At 31.8% G+C, this 21053-nt stretch overlaps 1 protein-coding gene and 1 pseudogene across 2 annotated transcripts; both read left to right on the forward strand.

Moving 5' to 3' along the window:
* Window positions 1-1553: 1553 nt before the first annotated feature.
* Window positions 1554-5808, forward strand: LOC146907621 (tropinone reductase homolog At5g06060-like). The gene is made up of 5 exons (XM_085728926.1): window positions 1554-1696; window positions 1805-2012; window positions 3895-4111; window positions 4198-4310; window positions 5332-5808. Exons 1-5 carry the CDS (start codon window positions 1608-1610, stop codon window positions 5497-5499), a joined length of 795 nt encoding a protein of 264 aa, XP_085585052.1. The 5' UTR covers window positions 1554-1607; the 3' UTR covers window positions 5500-5808.
* A 2954-nt stretch (window positions 5809-8762) lies between these two features.
* LOC146907622 (histone H1.2 pseudogene) lies at window positions 8763-9424 on the forward strand (annotated as a pseudogene). Its single transcript, XR_015020166.1, has one exon. The product of XR_015020166.1 is annotated as a histone H1.2 pseudogene (transcript).
* The last annotated feature ends 11629 nt before the right edge of the window (window positions 9425-21053 follow it).

The following is a 21053-nucleotide window of genomic DNA, read 5'->3' on the forward strand; positions in this document are numbered from 1 at the left end:
TAGTACTGATTCCTTTTGCATGCAAGTTAATTTGGTCAAATTTTTTTTCATGTGCTGATGAAGTTCAGATTATATAATCTGGACTGGTTTTACACATTTCGGATTATATAATCCGGAAAAATCCTTTTTCACTCTAAAAGTTGACTTTTTACGGGGTGATTGACACATTTCGGTTTATATATAATCCGAAATGTGTAAAACAAGTCCAAAATGCACAAAATTTTCTGGATTCTATATCGTAAAAGGTCTCACAAAAATTGCTTTAGGCCTCTAAACCTATTGGGTCAACCCTGCGTAAATTAAGTATTTATAATGTATGTTTAGGGTTTTCTTCCATGAACCTTTACCTGGATAGTTGTCCTTGAGGGTCAACTGTAGTGCTCAAGGGACAATTGTGAGAACATAAAGAAAATATGGCCTTGGATATGAAATGGAGGATCCAAATTTCCTCCAGGGGTCATTATTCCCGTGCGGTCTTGTGTGAAGTCCATATCATAGTCCATGTGGACCTTGTGCAAAGAGCCACTTGTAACATAGCTTAGGTTGGACCTCATACCAGACCGGAACCATTAAGTATTGCATGTTGTGTGTTTTAGTTAGGTAATATGACCACAATGCTAGAATTTTTCTAGATAACATGCTTTTTGACGTGAATAAAGAGATTGATAATGTCCCAAATTCCAATCCGTTGAGGGTTTCTTTCCTAGGAAGATGGAGTCTTCCATAAAAGATGCAATTTTGTCACATTTCACTAGCCCATTAAAGGCTTCTAAAAAAGGATGTTAGGTGTGGAGAAAAAGTAATCTCGTTGACCCTAGTCAATTAAAGTTTTGTGTCGGTCAAAGTCATTACCAAGTATTACTAAGGAACCCGTATCTTTACATAACTAAGGAACCCGTATCTTTACATATCTGGTAAAATAAATAGAGGATCAACAAAATAACACATTTTTTTTATATTTGTATTGTTGACGCTTGTAGTGATGCAATGGGTGAGAATATAAGAACGACATCATTATGTGAAGATATTTTAAATTTTATTACATTTTTCTTGTCCTTTCTATTCTCTTTTGAGTTAGATTTATGTTCTTCCAGTCGTTTTTTTCATAAATAAATTTGTGCACTTAATTAAAAATAAAACTAACAGAAATACACACATCTTTTGACTAAATAAAAAATACACACTTGAAAACGATTTTATAATTTTTAATATATTTAGATATTTTAAGGATATTTACTGATTTTTCATAGTGAAAGTGGAGGATAAAACAATGCCTACACCAACACATCAAGTGCCCAAGAAAACACTGCCTTAATTGCCACTTAACCCGAACGTGGAATGGTTTAAGCTTCTTTCCAATCTGCTTATTGCCAGCTTGTATCCTATCTATTTGTGGACATTTTGTTAGGCCACTCATTCGATGTACATAATTTGCACAAACATATTCTCTTAAGCATTTAAGAATCACAAAATGACATAATTGATTTCCAAAGTAGGAAATTCTATACATAAATAATTATTTTTAAAATTCACAACCAAGCCATTCACAAGTATTATATATATTTTGATTCTTTCATTCGAAGAATCCACTCATACAAAACAGAAATATGGTTGACACAAAGTTGAATTTCAAAGACCAAAAATGGTCACTTCATGGAATGACTGCTCTAGTGACTGGTGGAACCCGAGGCATAGGGTCAGTTCTCTAATGCAAATATCATATCTCAAATGAGAACATGTAATGTAATTTATCATGTTAATTTTATTTTGTTTTGTTTTGTTTCTTTTGTGAATAATCAATCAGGTATGCAATTGTGGAAGAGTTAGCAGAATTTGGAGCAAGTGTGCATATATGTTCACGAAATCAAGATGACATTAACAAATGTTTGGAAGAGTGGAAAGGCAAAGGATTTTATGTAACAGGGTCAACTTGTGATTTATTATTTCGTGACCAACGTGAAAAGTTGATGGAAACTGTTGCTTCGGTCTTCGATGGAAAACTCAATATTCTAGTAAGATTCCATTTCCATCAATTAGAGGAATACCTTTTTTTTTTTTTTTTTTTTTTAAATTGTCATTTTTGGCTTAATTTTATTTTTTCAATTTTTCTTCTATTTTAAATTTGTCAAATTTTTATTTACATGTTGGTGGATAAAACTACTTATACTGAGTTTGCACTAATAGAAATCATTTGTTTGTCTTTCCCTATTTATGGTGGAAGACAAATAAATCATTTTGATTGATGTCAGCTCAACATGGGTAGCTTCACTCACCTTTTATCGATAGGTAGTGTAGTTGTCACCTTTAAATTTAAAATTGAATCATTATGTCATTTTATTTATGTTTAATTAGTTGCATATGATAAGGACATAAATATACGGAAAAAAAAAAAGCATATTACAACTGCTAGCTCTAGTGTTTGTGTTGAGACATGACATGATTCTATATATAAACATCCGAAGGAGATTGGAAAAGATATTTTATACATTTTTATTTGCAAGATGATTTTTTTTTAGAGAAAGTGTCAACTACCACTTGAAACTAATATAGACAATTTGGAGGTTCCGATTTAACCTGAATGAAAGATTTCAACCTAACAATATCGACGACATAGTCAATTGAACAAGTTTTTATGGAGCAAAATGATTTTGAACCATAACTATTAAGACAATATGCTAATTAGTAACAACTAATATTTGTCTATATAAATGTACATACAAACTAAAAGAATTAAACAGACTAAAATGAAATCAAAATACTTATACAAAAGGCACCATTTAATTTTTTTTATACAAAAGGCTAATGAAAAACGATAGTATATTAATTACATGGAGAAAAATATTTTAAGGAGAAAACATTTTATTTAATATAATCTTGAGTTAGATTGTTAATTGCAGCTTGTTTACAAAATTCTATCTCAACCAACAAATTAGTAAACGTGTATGTTCAAAGTTCAAAACGTATAGCCCTCGAAAACAAAAATGTTCAAACCGTATTATAAGAAGGATATCATACTTTAGCTATCAAGAAAGACAGGCATAATATAAAATGCATCACAAGAGAAAGTTATGTTTTAAAATGGAAGCATTCTTGTATTTGTTCGATATCTACCAACATGATTTGGGTTTGTCTAATATTCTAGTAAAATAATTAAAAGTTTGTCTGCTACGAATTTTCTAAAAATGGTCCGTTGCTGTTTTTTTGAGAAACTAAATTAGCTCAGCTAAATCGATATGAAACTAAATTAGCTCAGCTAAATCGATATCGGAGAGAATCGAACCTAATACCTCGAGGAGGAGTACACTTTCAGATCCGTTGCTATTTACAATAAAATAATGAATTTTATCTCTGTCCTTAATTTATGACTATTTTGAAGAACAAAAAAGAAGAGGACTTGAAAAGGTTGGTTGTTGATTAATTTCGTTAACAGTTATGATTGTTTCACAAGTTTACCCTTTATAAAAAATATTAAGTTAATGTTTACAAAAATTATATTGGTAAAAAAAAAATTAATGTATTATAAAATTCGAAAGAGGCCTTATAAAAAAGAATAAAGAAAAACACAGAGTTTTATCTTTAAGGATGAAGGTAGTAATAAAAAGAATATATAATATTTTATTACAATTTAATAAAATATTAAGGTCTATCTTTTGACTCCTATTTATATGATTAGTGTCAAGTCTCAACTCTCAAATGTTTGATAGCTTACAAACTCTAAGGTTGAGTTTAATAGACGTCAAACAAATGAGGTAGCTCACACTCTTGTTAAGGTTGCCGCATTATTAGTTAGTCTCACCACCTATTCTATTGTACCTCGTTGTATTGAACATCTAATTATTAATGAATTGATATAAGCACGTTTTATTAAAAAAAAAAAAATGTTTGATCTGTTAGGTGAATAATGCTGGGACAATTACTCCTAAGACAATGCTAGAATATACTGCTGAAGATGTGACAAATATAATGGGTATTAACTTTGAATCTAGTTACCATTTGTGTCAACTTGCACACCCACTTTTAAAAGAATCTGGATACGGGAGCATTGTATCCATATCTTCTATTTTAGGTCTGAGACCTCTTCCTCTTTGTTCTATTTATGCAGCCTCTAAAGGTATGTTTTATTATTTTCGTATATCCTTTTATTAAATCTAGTATACATGTATATATTATAAAGCTTACAAATTAATCTATGTAAAGGAGCCATTAATCAATGCACCAAGAACATAGCATTGGAATATGGAAAAGATAATATTCGTGCAAATGTTGTCGCACCTGGAGCAGTAATGACCACGTTTTTGGAGTCTATTTTGGTATGATTTTTCTTGTTGTTGTTATAGTAATTAATTAGTTCTCTTATGTTTAAAGATTTTTTTTTTTCAGAGGAAGGGTATATAGAGTTATAAAGTGAATTGTTTACTTTAAAATATGTTTATTTACTTTTGTTTTTGACAAAAAATGTATATTTACTTAAAATCATAAAACTAAAACATGTGTTTATTTACGTATTTTACCATGGCTGCATGTCTGACTGATCTGCTTGTTTGTTGTAGTGCTTCCTATACAAGTTCAATAGATCTATTTACTTACCAAAAAATAAAATAAATACATGTGCTCATATGTTGTGATAATAACAATATTTATATTTTTTCTGTCAAAAAAAAAAACAATATTTACATTTTTATCCCCTGCAAAAAAAAAAATGTTAAGACGGATGAAGTCGTATATAAATAAAAGATGTGCTTCGAAAAAAAAGTGTTACCCCTCGAATCGCAAAGAGTCACATATTTGCATAAGCTATATGTTAAGCTTAGAGTTTGGGCTTATTAAAATAGAGCATCAGCAGCTAATGAAATTTTGATAAGCTATATTTATCAAATTATCCAAACACTTTTTAAAATGGCTTATGTTAGTAGATAAATCAACATAAGCTCAAATAAACCAAAATTTTATTTTTAAAATTAAAATAATATAATTTGTCCTTTTGATGGAAATCATGTTAGAGATGGTGCTATTGAGTCTTGCTAAAAAGTGTCCTGAGAACATGGTTTAAGGGATACATAAAGAAAATTTTGTCTTAAAAATACAAGTCAAATACTTTTCAAAGTAATAATTACATTATCTACGTAAAAGTTACTTATTTTGATTCCTTAAACAATGTATTAAAAGTATTTGTTAGCATTTTCCTTCTATATTTATGTCGGTTCTGTTTTTCAAAAAGCAGTATAATCGAATACAAAAATATTTTTTCTTAATCTCTATAGATGCTAGTAACAATTTTATTTTTTAGCAGTAACAATTTACTTCTATATATTCTTCTACAAATTATTATAGGAACACCCCGATGCTCCAAAGGTCATGGAAGTTGTAATGTCTCAAACACCTATCAGTCGTGTGGCACAACCTAAAGACATATCAGCATTGGTTGCTTTTCTTTGTCTTCCAGCTGCTTCATATATCACCGGACAGATTATAGCTGCAGATGGTGGTTTTACTAGTTAAGCTTTTCTCATAAGTTTAATCTATGTACAATAAGTGAAGACCAAAATAATATCTCTATTTCAAGTTGGTCAGACAGAAGCTTCAAAAGTAATAGTAATTATTTGTAAAATTGTCCCAAGAATAAAATTTCATAGTGTTTTATGATTTTCTTTCCTGTAACTTTTGTTACATTTTAATTTGTACCACGTTGTTCCATAAAAAAATGTGTGCCACGTTGAGCTTTTCTTTTATTCATCATTATGAGTTACTACAATATTACCACTATATATATATTAAGAGTCTACGTGTACGACGGCTTTCATATCGAAACTTAGTAGTAATTGTCATTTCATCTTTGACGATTCAAGTCATTTGAGTATACCATGGTTAACCTAATCTAATGTGGGGTAAGATATTGATTTAATTTTGAACAAGATTACTAATTAAAAACATATAAAAATTTATAGGCAATCAGACATTAAAATTCTCTTGTATTCACTTTAAAAACATCATTAGAGTAGAACCCGTATTGCATGTCCAACTACGAGAGGAGAAAGATAGATGGGGATGCCATGAGGACAAGTTTGAATAAGGTTCGAAAGTTCGTCATATTTTTTGGCCTTCCTCTTTTAGGAAGACATTTTACATGGTATCACCCTAATGAGAGTGTGATAAGTCACCTGAATCAAATTCTAACTTCTAATGGTTGGTGGGATAGGTGGGCCTCTTGAATTTTCATTCTAACTTCTAATGGTTGGTGGGATAGGTGGGCCTCTTGAATTTTCATTTATTGCCTTCCCAATTCTTCACTATGTGTTTTGCTTTATTGAATTACATGATTTTTCAATGAAATACATCAAAATCACCTAAGACCATGTACAATGAGGGTGTTGAATCTGACTTTCAACAAGTGGAACCTGTCCAATGGTGTGTTGAATGTTGTTGAGGGATGAGCTGGAGGTGAGAGTTGTTGAATCCATTCAACGTTGTTGAAGCCTGCTCCATTGTGCCACCTGTCGCAGCTTGGTTGGTGAGAAATGGAGCGTGTAACAAACACGCCGACAGAAGCGCGTGGAATGTCAGTGGACGGAGAGAGAAGAAAGAAAATATGGAATAAGGGGACGCGTGTTGGTTTTGTATTGGCTGGTCTGTTTTTAATTTTTTTTAATAATTCTACATCAATTATTTTGTTGAAAAAAAATTTAAAAAATATATATATATATATATATATATATATATATCAAAATTCAAGATTTTTTTTTCTCTATAAATAGAGACTTGGTTCATTTCATTTGGACACAGAAAAAAATACCAAGTTTTTCACTATCTTCTTCTTATTATATCTTTCTATTAGCAAACTAAGTGAAGTTTTAATCTTCTTTTTAGTGAAATGGATCCCAAAAATATAAATAAATTATTTAAATAAATTTTTTTCACTTTTTAGTTTCAATTCTTTTTAGTTTCAATTTTTTTTCAGTTTTTCTTTATTTTAATTTAATTATAATCGATAATTGTAATTTTATGTAATTATAAAAACAAAAATATAAAATTAAATAAGAATAAGAAATAAAAGGTGGTGGGGTAGAGTGTTGAATGAAAAAAACCATTGGAGAGGTTAAAGTTGAATGAGTGTTGAATTAAGAGAGAGAAGATGATGTGGAGTGTTGGGAATTGAAAAAGTGGGTGTTGAAGGGTGTTTAATGTTGGTGACCATTGTAAATGGTCTAAGAATTGTTTGGTTTACCGAAAACTATAATTACATGACTCATATGAATATGTTACAAAATGTCCTTTAAATCATTGACAATTGTACTAAAACTCTTCTAACTTTGGTCAAATCATAACAAAGATGACTGGAAGCATACGCCAAAAATAATGTAAGATGGCATGTTATCATGGGGCTACCTAGTAGTTGATGCTCAGAGATATCTCCAGTATTTGGTCTCTAGTGTTGAGGTAATCATCGCAGTTGTGGGGGAGGGGGGGCAAACCCTTAAGGTTCAATAATATATTGGTAGTCCATTAGGGTTTAGCACAGGTTCTCTCCAAGACCGGGAAGAGGTCAGTGTTTTTTTGTTTGATTGTGTGACACCTTAAATTCCATAATAATATATTAAATGTTGATACGTATTTAAGTCACTTAAGATTGTTAAAATTGTGGATTTTTCAAGAACTTTGTGAGACAGATATCACAACTCATGTATGTTATACCCTAATTTTGGACCTAAAAATACTAACTCAATTCTTCTTTTCTTGCATTTCAAGTCATTTGATATGTCTCTGATCAATTACATCTTTCTCTGCATTTTATTTCAATGTTATTTGCAAAATTCATGAAAAAGGGCATTTTAGTCATTTCCTATGTTAAAATTTCTTTCAATCTTTAAAAATTTGTTTGAGTCCTTTCAAATAGTCTGAATAAGTCTTTGCCTCAATTCTATGTCAAAATCCATTTCAAAAATTGCATTTGGAGTCATTTTGAGTCAGTTTTGCCCCTAGGGGCATTTTAGTCTTTTCATGTGTTAAAGCCCTGATTAAACCCTTAAAATTGTCTCTGAGTCTTTTAATTTTGTTTGTATAAGTCTTTGCTTCAATTCCTTGTTAAAAATCCATTTTAAAAATTCATCTGAGTCATTTTTAGTCGTTTTAAGCCTCCAGGGGCATTTTGGTCATTTCACATAAAATTGCTGATTCATTTTGATCTGCTTTGTTGCGTTTAATTGTCTCGCTTTACGTTAATTTTCAATTTATTACTTTCAGTTCAATTTTAGTTTTAATTTTCATTTTGGTCCTTGTACTTTTGTTATTTGTATTTTAATCCCTTTTTAAGTTTGTTAGAGTCCAAGTGCCATGTGTCCAAATGCTATTGGTCCTTAAGAGTTTGTTACAAGTCTAGTGCCACATGTCCCACTCCAATTGGTCCAAGGCTTACCACATCACCTATATAAGTCAAAGTCATGGTCAAGGTTGATTCAACTAATCATTTTCACAAAAACTCCACAAAAATCACAAAATTCCTAATTATTTTCTCTCTCAATTTTCCCTCCCTTCTAACTAACTTTCTCATCCATAACAAACCATCTCCACCACCATAACCACTTTTCCTCCACCACTCAACCACCCTAACCAACCTAAACCACCACCCAATCTTCATCATTCAAATTCCATAACCACCACAAACCTTCATCATCTTCATCATCCAAATCCCACAACCACCACATCTCCATCGGAATTCACCATCACCGATTCATTTCACCACCTTCAATCTTCATCACCACCTTCAACAATCACAACACAACTTTCTCGTCAAATCTTCTCTGCAATTCTTTCTCTCTCTAAAACGATTACTCTCTTTCTCTCTCTTCCGATCCTCAAAGTCTCAACCATGTCTCCCACTGCCGCTGCTCAGACCAAGCCCAAGCCAAAGAAAACCGCAGCAGCAAAGAAGCCTCTCTCTCATCCTACTTACGCTGAGATGATAACTGAAGCAATTGTGAGTTTGAAAGAAAGAACTGGTTCAAGCCAACACACGATAACGAAATTCATCGAAGAGAAGCATAAGGATTTATCTCCAACATTCCGCAAACTCATTCTTCTTCATCTGAAGAAATCTGTGGCTTCTGGCAAGCTCGTGAAGGTGAAAAACTCCTTCAAAATCGCTCCGGCGGCGGCGAAAACTGCTCCGGCGAAGGCCGCTACTGCTCCTGCTAAGAAGGCTAAGGCTGTTACGAAGCCAGCCGCTAAGGTTGCAACTAAGCCGAAGGCGAAAGCTGCTGTGAAGCCGAAAGCTGCCGCAAAGCCAAAAGCAGCGGCGAAGCCTAAAGCTGTTGTGAAGCCGAAAGCGAAGAGTGTTAAGGGTACGCCTGTGAAGAAAGCAACGAAGAGATCCTGCGATTGGAAGCAGGGAAGCTTGATCTGTTCTTATTGGTAAGCCTGGGCCTTATTTGTTGATTTCATTTTCTGCACATTTTTTTTTGCTAAATGCACCACCATTAATTGATGTTTACACCACTGTTGGTTTAAAAATTGCATGAAAAAATTCCAAAAAACTTGTGAATGTCTAACTCGTTATTTTGATTGAATCTTGATACTATTCGTATGTTAATCTTGATAAAATTCTATGGAAAATGTTTCGTGCTCTTGTTAATTCATTGTTTTGATTCTTGCTAAAGTTTGTTAATAAAGAACCTCTAAAAGTTTGTGTGAGTTTTTGTGTGAGTAGTTTCGATACTTGAGACCTATCGTTTGAAAAATAATTGCATGATAAGACCTACTTCAAAAATATGTGTGTTTGTTTTTGTTATCTTTGCTTTGTTTTGTAAGACTTTTGTGAAATTTGTGATGTGATTTTGAACTTGGATTTTTGGTACATAATGGTGGCCTTGAGCACGTAATTTTTGGATTAAATTCGCCTTTTAAATATGATGTATACCTGCTGTCTTTGAGTTAGTCTTTGTGAATCTTGTGTTTGTGAAATAATGTGAAGTATCTTGTAAAATAAGGTGCCTAAAAAGAAAAACTTGCAATTTTTATATTCTTTGGTGTAGTTAATGATCTTAATTCTCTTTTTTTTTTCCTTGAACCAAGTCACTTAAAACTTCTCTGATATCATGAGGATTTAGGCCTTTAACTATACCTTAGAATGATTTTAAAGGAATGTCAAGTCTCTTTCATCACTTTTAGTTAATTTCTCTTGTTACTTCATTTTCAAGTTACATTTACTTTACTATGCCTTTAGTGTGTTGTTTCTATTTCGTTTGTGCTACTAACTCCTTTTGTTTCATGTCTCATATTCCATAGCATCTTGCATATTCACCTTGCATATTTCTCTTTTTTCTTTCTATATTTCCTTTGTAAGCAAATAGAATGTAAGGTTAGGGCTTTGTAATTCTCGTACTTTATTTTTCATGCAATTTAAATTCTTGCAAGACCATAGAATGTATCTAGGCCAATGATGTAAAGGACAATGGACTCTAATGAAGTACACCGACACAAGCACCGACACATGCACACACACCACTTTAGGTATATAGCTAGAATATGCATGTTTAGATGTATGTTTAGGATTGTATGTTTAGATGAATGTTTAGGCTTTATACTTAGAAAAATCAATTTTCCAAAAAAATGTGAACAACATCACTCAAACCATTTTCAAAATAAACCTTGGGATCAAAATCCCATTGTATTTTCCTTTTTTCATTTTCTTAATCAAATTTCAATGAATTGTAATCATACTTGACTTTTTTCCAAAATAACTAATCAAACCTCACCATTTTTTACAATCTCATGCCTTTAAGGCCTCTTTCTATTCTTCAAAATCCCATCTTCAAACTTAAAATCAACCAACAAAAACAAAAACATTTTTGGAAGAGAACTACGGTGGATTTGATCCCTTAAAAGGGTACGTAGGCAAGGAACAAAATTCCTTCAATTCAACTAAAATAAAAATCCAAACACATTCTTTTCCCTCCAATTCTTCACTTAGAAACTCTTAGGCTTAAATAAATACTTTCAAAATAGCATTTAAAAATGAAGCGCGCGCGTAGAAATTAAAGACGGTTCCTATAGGATACTATAGTCGTTATGGGTGTCTAACACCTTCCCGTAGCGAAAACAACTCCCGGACCTCGATTCTCAAGGGTTTTGCTTACTTTTTCCCTTCCCAAGAAAAAATAAGATATCACCGGTTTAAAAGGTTCAAACGTAATCAATGTTTGACACCCGAAAACCAAGATAAAACAATGTATTCAATTTATACTGAATCCTTTAAAAAATTACTCGTAATAAATTTGGGTTAACACCTAACATTTAAAATCTATTTAGGTTTCAAAAAATTTGATAAAAGGTACTTATGTAAAATATAATACATTTATCTCTACCCGGTGTCATTGACTAGAGTTGACCATATCGCAAAATAATAAAACAAACAAATAATAAAGTCTTCAAAGGAGGCATCTATAGAAAGTGTGATTTAACAAATGCAGGACCAAAGCTAGAAAAATATAAACATCGAATGGTGAGTTTCAAAAATATGTAATAGTATAATATAAGTAAAAAGAACACGTAAGTAAACAAATTAAGAATGTATCATATCACAAACATGATATTAAAAAGCTTCACAAATATAATATCACAGTTCCATCCAATTTAGTCTTAATTAAATTGTCAGATAATAACATTTATTTAAGAATTTCAAGAATGTACTATCATAAATTAATCATTCATAAGAAAACAGTAACAATAAACTACAATCTTATCCATGACCTATTCTATATACGCTATTTGGTATCATGAACAAACAATTCAAGATTGGTCCAATCCTTACAGATAATTCAAAGTTTGCTATGTCCTTACGAACAATTTAGAGTTAGTATTGCCCTTACAGACAATTTAGAATTGCCCTTACCCACTATTCAAAGTATGACTTGCCCTAATAGACCCCTTCCTCAACCCAAGATGCACATTATGGCTTATTCAATAGTACTTCCGTGAAATCACTAGGCTTGTCAAACCCTACCTATATGATGACAAAGGAATATCCACAATTCAAGACTCTTAACATTTATTACATCCCCTTATTGGTGTAGGATACTCCTTAGGAGCATCATCTGCAACACAAATCAGAATCATCACTAATTCATGGTATAAGGGGTAATCGACAATATTCGTTTATACCAACTTAATCACATTAATTATCACCACACATTATCATATAAGGCTATCACGTGATATAACTGATCAAACTTTGCTTATAACAACACACATGCCACATTATATATACGTCATCAACAAGACCGTCTTAAACAATTTGTAGGCCCTTTTATAATCTTAGAAATTGGGCACTTAATAAAAAAGTACAAATTTTGTTGATGTAAATTATAAATAACATCCAAACCTTTAAATAACGTTAATACCGTCAAAATTTGATTTTATATTCTAGTCAATAACATCAAAATACAACTCAAGCTACCATCAATCTTAGAACTATTCAAAAATAGCTATTCTTCTAGCACTTTTTTAAGCAAATTCATCAACCAACTTTTCATATTGTATTTTCTCAAAAAGATCATTCTCAATTGATATCAATGCTAATCCATTAAGTCTTTCTTGTAACATGCTAGATCGCAAGTAAGACTTCAAGAATTTCAATTCTAAAAAGCATGAGAAATTGTCACATAAATAGTTAATAAAATTCTATATGCAATAATTGTATTATGAAAACAAACAATGCCTGTCAAAAATCTTAATACATCAATAGGTCCTTTTTTTTTTTTTTTCTTGAGACAACATTTGTCTTAATGATTACAACTCCATAAATAATGCATTCCGATCTATCTTTGATTAATACCGCCGGCGTGACCTTTGTTTGCTTGCACTCATTGTGGGGTGTAGATGACATAACTGTTAGGTGAATCGACTCATATAGCCTCCAACTCTTTGGCTTGTTTAAACTTATTATGAACCACTAGTTTAACAATGTCAGCAAGTTGTTGAGAGACTTGTTACATGATGTCATGTATCCTCATGTCATTTTACTGTCTAATGAAAGACGTTGTCATTCCTATTGAAGTCTCACATATATCAACCGGTGGTGCTCCATACACGTTAGGATGAAGGACATATAGGTTACGATTATTGGAACAAAATAAGTTTTAAACAATGCCTCTTAAGTTTTGATGATAATAAAGTATTAAAAGTTCAATTGGATATGCTAATATTTGTTCAAGTGTGAAGAATCATAGAATAAAATATATTATGTCTTAATCAAGTATTGGTTTTGAAAGAACAAATTGAAGATCAAGAATTTTCATGAGAAGATACATTACAAGTCAGACTCTGAAGAAGTCAGACTCAGAAGATCATCCAGACTATGAAGATATTTCACACTCTGAAGGTGCTTCAGACTCTGATGTTTTCCCAAACTCTGATGGACAAACTCTGATCAAGTTAAAGGACAAAGGAGTTGAAGCTTTGAAGATCAAGTATAAAATATTCAAAAGATCAAGCCAATGGTTCTGAAGATATCATAAGGTCAATGGATGTCATTGTTAAGTGATAGTACAAGAAGGGAAACTTTGTACGACCACTACCTTCACTACCTCCAACATTGTCATGTGCAATGTGTACGAAGCTACACATGTGTTCTTTGGAAAAGAACAGTTAATTCCTCTTCAAGGAAAGGATTCAAATTCATTCCTTCATAGGACATTAACCAAATCAAGCAAAAAATCAATGATGGTTTATCTAGCCTCTCAAACGACACTTTGATGCGTTGGCACACTCTCAACGTCTTTTTTTTTCACCTCTATATAAAGGAATGAAGACTTGAAGATGAAGGAAAGACACTACATTTCGCAAGTGTCAAAATTCTTTCATATTTACTACGCATCAAATACTTAGAATTTCTTACTAACTTTCATATCTTAGAAATTCTTAAGTCTAGAGTCTGAACATTTTTGAATTTGTGAACACCTATGATTGTATATCAAGTGGTCAACCAAACTATTATTTCTTTGTAATTTTTGTTTGTTAGAAGTCTCTTGCTTGTGTGCTTGAGAAATTGAAATCTTATGAGATTGTAGTGAAATATATCTTCTAAGTGACAAGAGGACTGGACTACGTCTGAATTGTGGAAGGAAACATGATAATTGCTTGTGTCTCATCCCCCCCCCCCCCCCCCCCCCCCCCCCCCTCTCTCTCTCTCTCTCTCTCTCTCTCTATATATATATATATATATTTAATATTCGTTGCACTTAACTCTGAACATTGCTTCAGGTTCTGAACTCTATGAGAAGGTGAACTTTGAATTTAGTTAAAAAGAAGAAAAAACTAACACAATTCAACTCCCCCTCTTCTTGTGTTTTTCTCAACTTCAACCATTCATACCGTTTAGGAAGGCTCATTTGATATGTGTTAGCCCAACCTTCTAGTTGCTGAGTATGACCGTTGATCCATAATACAAAGACTTTTTCCACACATTAGGTGTTGTAAATTTTGATTATATTTCAAAAGTTTCATATATTTTGTGTTCCAAATTTTTAATTGAGAAATATAGAAAGATATTTTAATTAAAAAAAATTATTATTATATTTTAATTGTAAGGTTTGACTTGGTTTTGTGGACATAGTTTTAATTCAAAAGAAATGTTGCAAATGTGTCAAATAAATTTTATAACGTTCCTAGTTATTAGCTAATTTTAAGCACTTATTATTAGTTGACTCATCGGTTACATTTTTGTATATAATATTATTCTTGCAGAATGATAGGCAATGCTAACATGCTTACGTTGATCAGTATCAAATGAAAAATCCAACCCTCCCTTTTAATTTAATAGCCAATTCTTAGTAGCTCACCTATTTTTAGATTGAGAAAAGCTCTACACATCACGTAGAGAAAAATCCCCTCATATTATATATTTGGAGATTTATACTAAACAAACAAAAACCAAATTTAATCAATCTATACACATTTCTGGGTTGCATTTCCTATGTTTAGCGAATTCGAGTTGTTCTGTTGCCTCTGACGTAATTCATGTCAGAGAAGAACATGTTGTATCCTGGGAGGATATGCGCTTATGAGGCGGATAAATCCTTAAGGATAGTGACTTCGTCACGCCTCAGGTTATCTATCGGTTTACTAGGTGTCTTGTGAAGTATTGGTGGAGGATGTTGATAGAACTATTTCAGCAACCAAATTATACAACAATATTAAGCAAAGATAAGTTTTCTTAAATCTCTCTTATTTATTCTCTTTAATACTTTATTGATGCTTTTATTTATATGAAATTATTATTTATAGAGATAATTTATTCCTAATTTTTACAACAATCTTAAGGATTTATGGTATATGATTTTTTTGTGCCCTAATTTTCAGATCAATCCATAGTCAATTTTTGAATTGTCGAGTTACTTATATGAGAGCTATGAAGGGATCATTCAAGTAGGAATTAAGCAGATGAATTATTGGGATATTACAAAAGTTATGGTTAAGAGAAAACATTACCGCTGCTTGGGAATCTGATTGCATGCTCAAGTGTGGCATTTTTGTATTAAGGTACACATCTTGTTTTCCTTTAATTGATGGCTATATCTTGGATTATAATATAGATGAAAATTATGTGGGAATTTAATGTGTTCGTTAAATGTTGAGTTGCTGTGTTTGGATACATATATAATCATATCGGTGGAATTTTGTTTTATCATTGAATTATGAATTATATGGATCTTGTGGATATCAATTGGCGGTATATCATATGTTAGAAAGTTTTTTTTTAACTGATAAGACTTATAAGAATTTTATTTTATGTGATAAAGATATCATTGATCAAATTGGTGTTTACACTTGTATACACATATTATTTGCTAAGGGATTAACTTTATTTTATGAGTTTTGAGAATAATCCTATATATTTGTGTATGTAGTATGCATTGTCATTTGACTGATATGACATGAATATGATCCATCTTTATGTATCCAAGCATGTTAGTATATTTCCATGTATCCATTTTCATACTGAATGCGTTGTTTTGTAGTGTCGGTCTGTAGTTGTGAAACTAGTTAAAGTTAGTTTTGGCATATGAATACTTGTATTATCCCATGCCTTTGTATTCTAGATATATGCATTGTTTAAGCCGAACTTAAATATTTCGTAATGGTTGTAAGATTTGAATGAAATTAACAATAAGGCTAATCAATTTGTTGTAGAAAATGCTTTAGTAAGTGGCCTTCCTTTTCTTAAGTATGCTGCCTTGTTTAGAGGTTGGAGAAATTATAAAATGTGAATTTCCTTGTTGTGTGTAGATTATTCGGTTATTTAATTGAACACATTAGAAACTTTTCAATTTGAGCTTCGGTTTGTCCATGCCAATCAAAGGTTAAAAACTGATATTGTTTATGCTTAATGGCCAAGTTGTTTAAAATGTTTGTTGTATATATTTTAATCAAATAAGTGTTTTAATAGAAATTTTGTGTTTGAGAAAGTGAATAACTAGTTACTGTGTCTGTGTGGTCATGTATTATAGTGTTAATCTGTCTACAAAATTGACTTTGATTGGGTTATATGTTATATATGTTTATACTCAGACCACTTCTTTACATGTGTATGTTTCATGCTTTTGAAAATTTTGCCTTGTACGAGTGAATTGACATGAGATATTTTATTGAGAAAATTATGAAAAATATATTGTGGGTTATCCATTGTACTAGAGCAAGACAATGATGTTTAATGAAATTTGTTTATGAGAAAATATATATTTATGGGATTTATTTTTCAATTGTGGAACTGTTGTCACTTGAAAATTATTCGAATAGACCTTTAATATAAATCCATACATAGAGTTATATTTTCTCAATGTGGGGGTTTGTCGCTTAGATTTTATCTAAGAATACCTGATGAAGTATATTATGGAAATTAGTTTCATAATATATGAAATATTGTTTATAGAATGGATAAACCTTTGTATTAAAATAGTACAAAGATGTCAAATAGATATGAATCCAATGAGAATAAATCTATAAGTAGATTTATTTTATTGATGAACATGTTGTCGCTTAGTAGACAACAACTTGTATTAGTTTATTGTGTAATCCGATTTTATTTTTATAAACTTGATGAAATATGAGGTTAATTGACTTAGAGACGTCTTAGTCAATATTTGTGAATTTAGCGGATCCGTATATAAAACCCCTTGGGAAGAAATTTAGGGAAATGAGACTTTGCCACTAGAAAACAACAAGTAATGGGAACCCAACCTTTGTGATTGGAGATCCCATGAAGAAGGTTCAATGGGTAAAAACAAGTTACTTGTTAGTTCTGTTAGCACCAAAATAACGTTGTCTCTTTCATGTAGTGTATGATAATGGATGATATGTGCTAAATAATATAAAATTGAGGGATAAGTTTTAAAGACTTTTAATGATTACCATAAGCCCTTACGGGTGGTGTATGGTTGTAGCATACACTAGATGGAATCACCTATATGAGTGTCAAGTGGGGCCGCTTGCATGAGACCGTGGCGAGTCTCTAGAGCACTCATGAATACCAGGCACACGCACGGCCTATTAGCGCACAACCGCGTAACAACAAGAATTGTGGAGGTGTAATGTGATTGTGAGACCTCTTGCATACAAATAAGTGTCTTGGGTTCCATAGCTTGCTAAACCAATTCATTGTGTGTTAAGTCTCATTAGTCTAGGATGGGTTCCATAGCTTGCTACACCACTCCGATGCATTACATCTACGATGTTTACCTAGGAAAACTCCTTTTAACATTTTTATTTTAAACTTTTGAAATATGTGGGGGATTGTTGTAAATTTTGAGTATATTTCAAAAGTTTCATATATTTTGTGTTCCAAATTTTTAATTGAGAAATATAGAAACATATTTTAATTAAAAAAAATTATTATTATATTTTAATTGTAAGGTTTGACTTGGTTTTGTAGACATAGTTTTAATTCAAAAGAAACGTTGCAAATGTGTCAAATAAATTTTATAATGTTCCTAGTTATCAGCTAATTTTAAGCACTTATTATTAGTTGACTCATCGGTTACATTTTTGTATATAATATTATTCTTGCAGAATGATAGGCAATGCTAACAAGCTTACGTTGATCAGTATCAAATGAAAAATCCAACCCTCCCTTTTAATTTAATAGCCAATTCTTAGTAGCTCACCTATTTTTAGATTGAGAAAAGCTCTACACATCACGTAGAGAAAAATCCCCTCATATTATATATTTTGAGATTTATACTAAACAAACAAAAACCAAATTTAATCAATCTATACACATTTCTGGGATGCATTTCCTGTGTTTAGCAAATTCGAGTTGTTCTGTTGCTTCTGACATAATTCATGTCAGAGAAGAACATGTTGTATCCTGAGAGGATATGCGCTTATGAGGCGGATAAATCCTTAAGGACAGTGACTTCGTCACGCCTCAGGTTATCTATCGGTTTACTAGGTGTCCTATGAAGTATTGGTGGAGGATGTTGATAGAACTATTTCAGCAACCAAATTATACAACAATATTAAGCAAAGATAAGTTTTCTTAAATCTCTCTTATTTATTCCCTTTAATATTTTATTGATGCTTTTATTTATATGAAATTATTATTTATAAAGATAATTTATTCCTAATTTTTACAACATTAGGTGCTTACGCCAAATGTAGTCTTGACCTTGAGAACTGGATTTTCAGTGGTAAATGTCATATTGTCCACCAAGCGTGCCAATTTAGTTGTTGTAGTGATAAGTGTCGGAAATTAGTTAATTATCATCTATATTTTAGCTAGTTTAGTTACTTGTTTTGCAACTTATCTCATAAAAAGCTCCATAATATTAGATAAATGTTACTTTGTGATTTTTATGTCTAATACCAAATATTCTTGTGGGAATTCACTTGCCAATGGACTTGAAGATCAAAGAAAGAAGAAAAAGTGCATTTAAAGGCTCGCCACAACGGGCTCACAACAAACTCGTAGCGAGGATAGGCAGAGAGCGCCAAATATCAGAAGTTCAAGGCGTGGCCAAGCTAGCTTGCAACGAGCTGATGGCCATGAGGCTCGCCATAACGAGCCTACAGCTAAGTCCTAGCGAGGATAGGGAGAGAGCATGGAAATCCTGCAAAACAGGGGGCGGCTAAGAGAGACATGAGCACGCCACATCGAGCTAAGGCGGTTTGAGAGCCACTTTATTGATGTGGCAGAAACTCACTTGTGAAGATAGCTTCGCTCGCTAAGCGAGCCTAGGCGTGGCTAAGCGAGCAGTCACTTATCAGACATGGTATAAATAGCTTTCAAGATATTTCTGTTGGGATATATCACACACTTTGGAGAGAGAACATAGTGAAATAGTAGGAGACAAGCAAGGCAATAGGGTTTGAAGGTGGATTCACAAAGATTTAGTGAGAAATCATCTTGATGTCAATTCCATTCATTTCTTCTCATTTTTGCAAGGCTACCATGACCATGAGTATCTAAATGTCATTTGTTGGGATTATATGTAATTGACTAAATCAGTATGTATTCTCTTTGATTTTAGTTGTTCTTGAATATTGATGTTATCCTTGTTTTCTTACGCTTAAATTAATGATTTGAATTGTTATTGAGAAATGCTTTTTGAATCTAGATATAGGATAATCATCTATTGAACCCTAAATGCCAGAAATGGATTTGGGTTTGATAATCACTTCAAGTATCAATCTTTAATGATATTGTATTGATTAATAAACAATACGATCAAACCCACAACATTATTTAGACATAAATGATGTTCGTCGAGTGATACATGATAATATTGATTAATAACTAGAGTCTATATAATTGATCAAGAGAATATATATACAAAGTTTGGTTAATGAAGTCTAATCCCAACAGTTTTATCTCTCTGTTTAACTCCATTTCATTTATCTCACTATAATTCCATTAGGTTCTCTAAGAAAACAATTGATAAACCCATCACTTAAAATGATATCGATTGTTGAACAACTTAGAAATATCAGACTAGTCCCTGTAAAAACGATACAAAAATATACTTACTTTTGATAGTACATAATGTAGCAATAACTTATCCAAAGCATCAGTAGATGTCCTCAAGTGTGATTTTTTTTTTTGGAGCAATTTACGTTGAGAAATAAACTATGTCCATAAGTTTTGTGTTCCTTAATTGATGGAGTAGAGCATTATGTACAATTGTTTTTGGATTTTTGTTTCAAGACTACGAAATGCATAGAAAAAATAAGATAAATGCAAATTGATAAAGAGATAAAATAATGAAAATAAACTTGTTTTTTATTGATTATGTGTTTTTCAGAGCTGTCAAAACGGGCTAGTCCGTATGGGCCAGCCTGTTTAGCCCGATTATTTGTGGGGTTTAGGCCTTCAATATTGTGCCCGTGTTTTTATTAGCCCGGCCCTAAAAAGTCTGGTATCCGTTTGGATTAGCCCGTGTGGATCGCGGGCAGTCTGTTAGTCTGCATAACAAAAAAAATCCTAGATATTTTATATATATATATATATATTAATAATTCTTTTCTTAGTTGATTATCAAAGTAAAAAATAAAAGTGAAAATTCAATGAATTAACACACAAATATAAAAGTAATAAAAAAAATTTATTTACTCGTTTCGTTACTTATAATTATAAAGATCGAATATATAAATATATATAACCATAACATACGTAATTTATTTAAAATTGTTTTTCTCGCCGTTTTAGTTTGCGACGTTTGTACGAAAATGTTTCCAATATTATTTTTGTACTAGGAATTATTGAAACATATTAAAAATATTATCTATGAAAAATTTAATAAGAGTATTTTATAGTACTTTTCTATTTTTAAAATATATTTTTTAATACCGGGACAACCCGTTTAGCCCGCGGCTCGAGCAAGACCGAACTCAAGTAATATTTTTCAAACCCGTATTTCAACCGGGCTTTTTAGCCCGGCCTGATAAAACCCAAAGTCTGTTAGAGCCGACCCAAAACTGCCGGGTTTCGACAGGTATAGTTTTTTTACATGAATTCTGCTTTTTACCCATACAGTTTTGCTCATTCCCAAAGTAAATGTCTAAAATAC

This window comes from Medicago sativa, chromosome 7 (assembly GCF_051527215.1).
Source record: "Medicago sativa cultivar Bolivia chromosome 7, Bolivia_mono, whole genome shotgun sequence".
NCBI classification, from domain to species: domain Eukaryota; kingdom Viridiplantae; phylum Streptophyta; class Magnoliopsida; order Fabales; family Fabaceae; genus Medicago; species Medicago sativa.

Excerpts from the sequence above, each read along its gene's own strand:
- LOC146907621 (XM_085728926.1), top strand. The coding sequence starts at position 1,608 with ATGGTTGACACAAAGTTGAATTTCAAAGACCAAAAATGGTCACTTCAT. Across the intron at positions 2,013-3,894 it reads ATGGAAAACTCAATATTCTA|GTGAATAATGCTGGGACAAT; the intron begins GTAAGATTCCAT and ends TTGATCTGTTAG. Across the intron at positions 4,311-5,331 it reads CGTTTTTGGAGTCTATTTTG|GAACACCCCGATGCTCCAAA; the intron begins GTATGATTTTTC and ends AAATTATTATAG.